This window comes from Adiantum capillus-veneris, chromosome 1 (genome assembly GCF_014529385.1).
Source record: "Adiantum capillus-veneris isolate H3 chromosome 1, ASM1452938v2, whole genome shotgun sequence".
Lineage (NCBI taxonomy): Eukaryota > Viridiplantae > Streptophyta > Polypodiopsida > Polypodiales > Pteridaceae > Adiantum > Adiantum capillus-veneris.
In genome coordinates, this window is record NC_140931.1 from 91,847,249 (window position 1) to 91,857,509 (window position 10,261).

The window sequence follows — 10,261 nt, forward strand, 5'->3', positions numbered from 1 at the left end:
GACTATTATGTAAAATTGTACAAACGTGAAGCATGACCATAGCTTAACCCTACACCCATTATCTCTATGCAATGTGAAAACTCTTTGAGGCTAAGCTCTTCGTTAGAGCATCCGTTGGGTTTTCATTCGTGTGAACTTTGACCATCTCAATGCGTTTGCTAGCCAAAATATCTCGTACCACATGATACTTGACCTCTATGTTTTTTGACTTGGAGTGAAACATGGGGTTCTTTGCTAACGAATTGCACTCTGACTATCGCAATGTAGCATTGAAGTCTAGTGTATACCAAGGTCTCCCACTAGACAAGATAACCACACAGCTTCTGGAACTGGAAACTGCAACATACTCTGCCTCAATGGTGGACGACAAAGTGCAATTCTGGATACATGATCTCCAAGAAACTTCCACTTCAGCGAATAAGAAAATGTAACCAGATGTGGATCACCTAGTGTCCACCCGCATAATCCGAATCAGTGTATCCAACTATGGATGCATCACTGTTCCCAAAGAGTAAGCACTTGCTAACTGAGCCCTTGATGTATCTCAAGATGTGCTTCACTGCTTCCCAATGCTTTCTGCCTGGATTTGCCATAAACCTGCTGACCACTCCCACTACATATGCAATGCCTGGCCATGTGCTAACCATGGCCAACATAAGACTACCGACTGCAGAAGAATATAGCACCTTTTCCATATCTGCCTTTTCAACATCCGATTTGGGACAATCATGCTTGCTTAGTTTTTTGTATGCTGCCATTGGGGTAATCAATGCTTTCTTCCCTTGCATATTAAAACGTTGCAAGACCTTGTGAAGATACTCTTCATGCGAAAGTTCAAGTATACCATGTTTGCGATCTCTCTTGATACGCATACCAAGAAAGTGATGTGCATCGCCCAAATCTTTCATAGCAAACTGCTTGCTTAAGGAATCCTTGAGAAGTGCAATTTCATCTTTTGACTTCTTGGCTATGAGCATATGATCCATGTACAAAAGTAGAACGATGAGGGAACCAATGACCATCGTTCAAGCTCTTTGTGTACAAGCAGTGATCATCTTGGCTCCATACGTATCTAAAACTGGATGTACTTATTGAACTTGATATACCATTGCCTTGAACCTTGCTTTAATCCATACAAAGATTTCTTGAGTCTACACACCAGTTTTACCCGTGTTGGCTTCTTAGGTTTTATAGCAAAACCTTATAGTTGTTTCATGTAGACATCCTCTCAAGATCCCCATGAAGAAACACTGTATTTAGACCAATTCCATGTCCTCAATGGCTACTAGACCAAGCACAAGATGCAATGTAGTCATCTTGACCACTGGAGAAAAGATTTCATCCAAATCCATGTCTTTCGTTTTCTTGAATCCTTTAGGAACCAATCTAGCCTTATACTTAGGCTGGGGATCATCATGTACTTCTTCTTGTACACCCATTTGCATGGCAATGCCTGTTTACCCGCAGGTAACTGTATCAATTCCCAAGTTTCATTTGCTAAGAGCAAATTATACGTTGATTGTATAGCCTCTTACCCCTTCACGCTATCGTCCATTTGAATGGCCTCTTTGTAGTAAGTGGGTTCACCACAATTAGTACTAGCAAGTAGTCCAATCCTGGCTCAAAACGCTCAAGTACATGGGATGTATAAGTAGACTTCCGAAGTGCTTGACTGTTGGAATCCGCTCTCTCTGGAGAAACATGAATGTGTGTCCTAGTGGAAGGTGCATCCCTAGCACGTCCAATATTCTGTGTAATTGGTGGTGAGGCAACATCCTCAAACCGTACTCTACAATACTCAATGTATTTCATTGGATTTCTATGCATCTTAGACTTGTTGAATATCAACTATGAGCTGCGTATAATCTTCTTAGATTTGGGGTGCCAAAGACGATATACCATCTCTCTGTCCACAACATATCCAATGAAGATGCACTTGTGTGATTTGGGTCTAGCTTTTGTCTGAGCTCTTTTGGCACATGTGAGAATGCCTCACACCCAAAGACGCGTAACCTGTCATAATTGGGCTCTTTGCTCGTCCACATCTCCCACGGAACCTTGTACTTTGGTGGTGTACTAGATGACCGATTGATCAAGTAAGCAGCCATCGTAACAGCTTCTTCCCAAAATTCTTGAGGTAAGTTGTTTGTAAACAACATAGAAGTGACCCGTTCTTGAATAATTCTATTCATTCTCTCAACCACACCATTTTGGGTGGGTGTGTAAGGCATGGTAAATTGTCTTTTAATGCCTCTTTTACGACAAAAGTCCTTGAACTTGGAGGAGATGTACTTGCCTCCATGGTCACTTCACAAAGCTTTAAGCTTTCTACCCAATTGGCTCTCGACCAATGTTAAGAGCTTATGAAAGACACTAAAGAGGTTTCTCTTCTGCCTCTAGAGATAAACCCGCACCTTTCTATTAGAGTCATGTATGAATGCTAGAAAGTAGAATGCTCCCCCTAGAGACTTAACTAGAATAGGTCCGCACAAGTTGCTATGAACCAAATCTAGAGGACTCCCTAACTCCTTGTCCAAAGGTGCTGATGTCAACCTAGTTTGTTTGCCATAGATGCAATGCTCACATAAAGAGAAGTTAGAGTAATCTAACAAAGGGATATAACCAGAATGCTGCAAGACTTTCATTTCCTTCTGACTCATATGACCTAGCCGGCTATGCCACAACTCTATAGACGATAGTTCGCCTACACAAATAGAATTCTCTTCCATAGAAGAGACATAAAGTGAGTACAATGAGCTAGAATTATAGCCTTTAAGCATGACCAAATTTCCCTTCGTGATAATCCAAGAACCATGAGCAAATATAGTACTATAACCCAAATCATCCACCTATTCAAACTCTTTGTCAATTTGGGTGCATGTTTGACATTGTGCAGCATAGACTCAGTGCCATTATGCAGAATGTTGGACGTGCTAGTGATGCACCTTCCATTAGTACACCACACACACACACACACACACACACACACACACACACACACACAAATGTTGCTCCAAAGAGAGTGGAATCTAGCAATCAACAGGCACTTCGGAGGTCTACTCGTACATCTCGTGCACCTGAGTGTTTTGAGCCAGGATTGGACCGCTTGCTAGTCATTGATTGCGGTGAACCAACTTGCTACAAAGAGTCCATTCAAATGGACGATAGCATGAAGTGGGAAGAGGCTATGTAAGTGGGATATTGTTAGGTTATAGGCCCCATGGTCGGTCTCGGCCGGGCGCCCGGCCACTTACTCTATTCTTTTGTTCATAATGTCAATAAGGAGTAGAGAGTATTATTTTGGCCTTCAAGTGGGAGATTGTTAGGTTTCAGCCCCCGTGCTACAGATTTCTTGCACTACCTTAAATGTTTCCTTTGCCAATTTTCCCCCTTTGGCTTTAAGATGCACAATGTTGCTTGCTTTCAAGGTTTCATGGCTCTATAAGCTTCAAGATGCTCGATTTGCTTCTTGCTTTGACCTCCACTGTAGCAATTCCCTCGATGCACTGTGTATGTGTGTGTGGTGTGTGTGTGTGTTTACACACACAACTTGTTTTGGTTTTTCTCACGCTGCTAGTTGTGTATGTGTGTGTGTGTGTGTGTGTGTGTGTGTGTGTGTGTGTGTGTGTGTTTACACACACAACTTGTTCTGGTTTTTCTCACGCTGCTAGAATGTAAAAATTGCTGCTCCTTTTCAAACCTTTGAACCTCCCCATTGCAAACACTTTTGATGCGCTTGGTTTTAATCTCCAGCTATGGTCAATTCACCTCCTGTTAAGTATGGAGCCTGATTTACCCCTTGTAATTTTTTGTGGTAAAAACGCACATTTGTAAGGCCCCCGTTATGAGGAGAAGCCATCGTGCGTAAAGGAAAATCACTCGCCGGAAACCAAAATTTTCACGGCCAAAATTCAGGAGCAACTTTCGAAGAATATTCTTTTTCACCGGAATATTATGACCCGACGACGACCGGAAAGTGGTCGAAAAACGACCGGTCCGTTGGCCGGTTGGCCGGTGGCAGGTGGCCGAATTCAAAAGCAGACTTGTCTTCTCAAGGGCGACCACAGATTTGGACTTATCTACACAAGGCAGCTACACATGGCTGCCTCTCATGAGAGAGGGCAGCCCTTTTGGCCTATAAAAGGAGGCCATTTTTACACACATTTCATAGTGTGAAGTTGATGCAACAAGGTGAGTGTGAAGTGGTGAGAATGAAGCAAGGCGGGAGCTCCATTAAGGGTATAATCCCTTTGTAAACTACTTCTTGTTTTGAAGTGCTAAAGCCATTGAGTGGCTGCTTTCCCGTGGACGTAGCGTAGCCCACATTGGGTGAACCACGTATATCGTGTGTACTCTCTCTCTCTCTCTCTCTCTCTCTCTCTCTCTCTCTCTCTCTCTCGTGTGTGAAATCTATCTCTCTCCATTAAGTAATCTACTCAAATATCTATTTAGCTATGTTATATTTCCTAACACCTCCTTGCTTTGCTCATTTGTTGCCTTGCCAACACAGACGCGAGTGCACACACCTTGCCTGCTCGATTCTCCAAGCCTACCCACGTGTGTTGCTTATGCTCACTGTCCTTCAAGCTTTCCAAGCTCGTCTATGCTTTGCTTCTTCCAACCTTGGCCTTGCTTTTCATAAGCTCTGCTTGCTCGAAAGCTGCTGCCTGAATTCTTACTTAATTTGACTCTCCAAAGCCTTGCAAGCCTTGGTCGATTCTCTCCTCCACTTCACCTACAGAGCTTGTGAAGCTTGAATTCTTAAGCTTGCTCGACACTTCTAAAGCTTTTTCTTCTACAAATCTACCTAGATTCCCTATTGATTCCTTCAAGTCTTTGTAGATTCCTCGTGCTCGAGAGAGGCTGCACACGTCATGTCCTCCGAGATCCGCTCAATCTCCTTCAATCCGTGTCGGATATATCACCACCAATGAACAAGCTCCATCGTTGTTGTCGAGATTAGAAAGGCATAGATTGCACCTAGGTTGCCTCTTGCCCCAAAGATGTTGTATTACAGTGACATTTCTTGACCATGATAGACAAGGGGTTCATCCAAAGACCACGCTACATGGACACATATATGCCACATAGCTCACGAGTGGCAATTGGTCAACTCCGAGTATCATCACATCAACTAGAGATAGAGATACAAAGAGTTTCCTATAACCACCCGAGCTAAGAGGTTTTGCCAATTTTGCACAGAGAGGTTGATTGAGGACGAGGAGCACTTTGTCTACAGATGTAGAGCATATGAGAGTAATAGAGACAAATCTAAGGCTCTTTTCATAGAACAACCCACCCTACAACAAATCACACAGCACCAATTTGGTTGTTTTCTGGTGAAGATGCATAGACATAGAGTAACAGTGTTGGCATTTGTTGTGGCACCACAGGGTGGCAGACAATCACAGCTTACTGACTTTTTCCAAAGGACCACCACCCTATTGCAACCCATCACATAGATACAAACAGGAGTCACCCTACAACAGGCTGAGAGACGGTTATAGCTAGGAGACGCCAGGATTCGTAGCTCTAAGGCTCCATTGCATGCACATCAAGGATGTCCAGATTCACCACCACCAAGTAGGCTAGGAGAGAGATTTGCTCTCGTGCTGGTAGCCCAACCGTAATCATATGCACAACCCTTACACCACACCCACCCATGTACCGGATCTTACACCCCCAAGTTGATATAGGATGGCCTAGTCAACTTGATGCACTTCATGATTGTACCTCCCTGAGCATATACATGTGCACCCATACCCCTTAGAGATATAGCTATTCGAGGCAACCAACCACAGGGGTATTCGAGGCAAGCATCATTGCATTGTATGAGAAAGTGGTTGTACAAGTATGCTGTCCGGGAGGTTGGTCAGCAAAGATTAACAGTTCAATAGGGGTGAAGCAAGGTTGCCCGCTCCTTCCCCACACTATTTGGACTATACACTGATGAGGTTGATTTCTTTATGGCTAGAGGTGGTGGAGGTATCTCCCTTACAAAGATGTTCGTCTCCATTCTGACATATTCTAATGCATTGTTCTAGTGTTAGATTCGAACAAGGGACTACAGAGACAGTGCGACACTCCAGGATTTTTGTTGGGAGGGAGGGCTTGTAGTTACCCTCGGTAAATCAAGGTTATGGTTTTTCATGCATTAACAGCTAGGAGATGAGCTTGGGGTGACTTTCACTGCACAAGTGGCCGATTCTCCATGGGACAAGCAACTCAATCCAGATACTTTAGAGAGAGAGGGCTATAAGTCCCATCTACAGGAGGCCATCACTAAGCAGTGGTTGTTTGACAATTTGATGACTCCAGCTATGTGCCTCCAGTATGGGCCATAGGACTGTCACAGGAGAACTGGCGCCAGATTGAGAGGCCTCGGGCTGTTATTCTGTTAAGGAGGAGGATCCCCAACAAACCCTCATACCACATGACAGTAGAGTATGCCGCTCATCCTATGCTTATTGAGTCACTTTCTCAGACAAAGGGGTTTACTGATAATTAAGAGCGATGAGTAGAGAGAAGATAAGATCACTCTGAGGGTTTGGGAGGCTTCTGAAGCACTGGCTTGGCATGCTACAGTAGAGAGGTGGTTTGCTAGACATGGCTTCTGTATGGAGACTGCCATGATATCAGTTGCAAGGATCTCTAATACCCAAGCAATAAGATCAGACCATAAAACTGAACACACACACAGCAGAGTACACCACACGACTTTTTACAGTGAAAATGTCTGATGTCTTTTAACCCTTAATAAATCCACTTTTGATGTCCTGATTTTCTAAATGGCAATTTACATTGCTCTCAAAACCAATGAACCAATAAGAGTGCCCAACTTTGGTGCTACCAGATCCTGGCAAACCCTAAATCTAGATGGATTACCATTTACATTCGGCAGCACGAGGGTAAAAAATGCCTAGTAGCTTGCATCATACAAACAAGGCGTAGATACTAGAAGCTAAGATGGAACTTCCCCATAATTTTGCATGTGGGCAAAAAGTTCGCATTAACCAAAATCCCCATCGAATCTGATAGGGACTTCTTACAAGCGACAATCTGCTGAAAGGTTAGGACTTCCCAAGCCATCGTCTGCAAGTCCAATTTGATTTAATGATCAGCCTGGAGCGCCTCCCGGACCATCATCATCATCACTGTCATCGCTCCCATATCCAACCAAACCTTGCCATTGTGAAGCACCACTGATTTGTGTTGGCTTTAATGATTTTGTTGATTGAGCCAGTTTCTGAGCTCCGTTATCAGACTTGACGCCGACGATTTTAAGCCGCCGTGATACCACACTCTGAACTGAATTGGGCGCATGCCTTTTCTTGGTATCAATAGGAGCAGCAGCTACTTGAGATTGGATTGGCAAGACTCTATCACTTTGTTGGTCCTTCTCAAATGATCTCACATCCCGTCCTCGATTGACACCTAGGCCATCCCAGGGGCCGCGCATATCTTTATGCAGCACTGAAACCGTAGTCCCCGTTTCTTGTGCCCCAAAGCTATCACCTCTTTCAGAAAAACTCAAACCTGGTGTTCTTGCTGATGCAAGCGCCTGTTGACGCTCATGTCTTTCCACCTCTGCAGCCTGGCCACATCAACAACTGTAACAAAGCCCATTAGCTTTCTCTTCTTAAGGCAAACACACACACACACACCTCTTCAGAATTATGAATTAGTGGAAGCCAATTGGACCAAAAAGCTATTCTATAACTACCAAAAAGACTCGATATCCAGATAGTGATTCCTACATCTAAGGGTTCCCAAAAAACCTTAACAATCAGCTACAATATATATAAAAGCATCCTTCCACATCCTTGAAATGATACATGTCAAGGTTTACTTGAAAACAAGCTGTTATAAGCTGTACCTTTGCAAAAGGATCATTGCAAAACCTTGCTATGTGACCTTTTCGTCCACACCTGGTACAACAAGCATTCACAAAATTATCATCCACACCTGGTACAACAATCATTCACAAAATTTACAAGGGCACAGAGAGCTTTTTCAAACAAACTAGGCACTTTTCATAACACAGGTTGTTTTTGGGAAGGCAAAAAACAGTCTTCAAGGAACAACAGTGAATTTTGTGTGTTTAACATGTGCTAACATCAACTAATGGTGAATCTGTAAAACGATGAAATTAAATACTAGAGAGCATCATAGCTAGGAAGTTTCTAAGGAAGGTTACAATCAAAAGGGACAAGGTCAAAAGGGAGTTCCATATGGTTCAAGAGATGCTATATCAAGATCCAGACCACTTCGTTTGAGAGGAGATACTGGACAAGACTTATAAGATATCATTTAGAGTATTACACGACTGAAGATAGCCTGGTAGACCTTTCCATGAGAATCTTACTCCAAAAGATCGTGATTCACACTCAGTACACACTTTATATCCCAAACATTTGTACCCAAGCCAGAATCTAAGAGAGGATGTTAAGAGGACAAAATCTTGTCAATAGTGCCAAGGCTAGGGTGGGGGTTTCCATTAGGGAATGGCCACACTAGCGATTTCTTACAGTATGTCAAATTTGCCAGTTTGGGCCAGTTTCGATCATTTTCGTTCTAGGTAAAAACTGCCCCGTTTGTTAAAATTAAAATGGGTCGTCAACATTTTGCATTCGCAAACTCAACCTTAAGGCAGCATATCCAATGTGGCCAGCTGTGCTGCACTGATCATCAGATCGACTAACTGATGGGTTAGCCTGATGCATGGCTAGCCACACATAATACCGCTCCGAATGTGCCAATTGCACATCTATGCACATTTTTTGTGTGGTTCATGCTTTCAATCACACGATTCCTTTTGTTCTACCCAGCACAGAAGTTATTTTGCCTCGTTCTTGGACAAGAGATATTACAAAAGTGCAGAGCCTTTATCGTTGATGGTAACAAGGATGCTAACCATGGTGTTAAAGGTTGAAAGCCCCTCTACTGCAGTACTTCAGCTCCCTGCCCTAAACAAGTTGACTGTCATGATATCCAGTTTTCTATTGGCCTGAATCTTCGGATACACCTTCAAAAGACTTTTGAGTCGAAGGAACCTGTGCACTAGTACTTTATAAAGGGCCATGCTTTTAAGGGTCAGGTCACAAATCCTTTGAACCAAAAACACTTGCACCAAAATAAAAATCAAGCCTCGTGGATACATAAGCAAAATAACTTCATATACTTGAAAACCAGTCTTAGAATGTTCAAAAAGTACTAGATAGCTTTGAATAACGGTAAAATTGAGGTCTCCATAGCTAGCTTAAATTTGATTTTCAAATTTATGTACTATCTTTCCATAATATTTGTCTTAAGTGATCCCAAATGGGCAATGAATGAACTCGTCATGAGCTAACAAGATGGCAGCACTCACTTATGACAGGATATTTGCTTGCAGTTCCGTTGCAAGTGACCTTTCTCCCCACATTTTCCGCAAATCACTCCCTCTACACACTCCCAAGACATGTGTCCTTTCCTGCTCTTCCCTACACACAAGATCTATTAGAAAAATCCATGATCAAGAAGTATAAAATGCAGGCATTGCAAGTTTGCATGTATCAGGCGGATAAAAAATTTCCGGGCGTGCATGCATCAAGGCGGGAAGGGACGTGCATTTGCGTCTATGCATGTGCCATCTCCGTAGAGAACAGTATCGAGCGAGCACCATTAATCCTGCGAATAGAAAGGTCAGGGAGCAAACCCGTTGCAGCGAAAGCAGGTGCTCATGGAGCAATATCGAGCAAGGTGACCGCTCTTTCCACAGCGATGACAGGGACGATTGTGGCTTCCCATTCCTTCTCACAGCTGCGCCTGTAGAACTATGGCAATACAATGCTCAACATCTTACGCACATGAGTTCGAAGTCGATGGGCGGCTAGGTTTTATAGTCGCTTGACTTCTAACCCTTTCGTATGCCTTCCCAACAATTGAAATTTTATGAGAACCTACAAAACACTCTAGTTTGCAAAGAAAACGGTTGGCATGAGAATAATTAAACTAATACGTGTGATGTAATTCTACCTCTATGTTTTTCCAATGTGATTATCTTATTCGTGGGCCCTCCTCATTAAAATTCTCAATGCTGTTAGTGTAGAGGGTGGGAACCACCTCCTAGAGATGCCTTGCACGAGGGTTTACCTACATGAGTTACCTGATGGAGTTCTCGTCAATTACCCAATGTTGTGTGACTATGCGACCAATCACACTCCAATGTTAACACATATAAATAGGACCCACTTGTTGGAATTAGGGTCCCAAGGAAACA

General features: G+C 43.2%; 1 protein-coding gene across 2 annotated transcripts; it reads right to left on the bottom strand.

Annotated features, from left to right (window-relative positions):
* Positions 1 to 6,718: 6,718 nt before the first annotated feature.
* Positions 6,719 to 9,897, bottom strand: LOC147465180 (uncharacterized). Of its 2 annotated transcripts, none has more exons than XM_086518704.1 (4): positions 9,698 to 9,897; positions 9,371 to 9,472; positions 7,877 to 7,928; positions 6,719 to 7,594 (listed from the first exon to the last, which is right to left on the bottom strand). In XM_086518704.1, exons 1-4 carry the CDS (start codon positions 9,787 to 9,789, stop codon positions 7,118 to 7,120), a joined length of 723 nt encoding a protein of 240 aa, XP_086374830.1. In that variant the 5' UTR covers positions 9,790 to 9,897; the 3' UTR covers positions 6,719 to 7,117. The 2 variants fall into 2 exon arrangements, with proteins under 2 accessions (XP_086374830.1, XP_086374839.1); XM_086518713.1 differs by having other exon boundaries at positions 9,371 to 9,482; positions 9,698 to 9,853.
* Between the last annotated feature and the right edge of the window lie 364 nt (positions 9,898 to 10,261).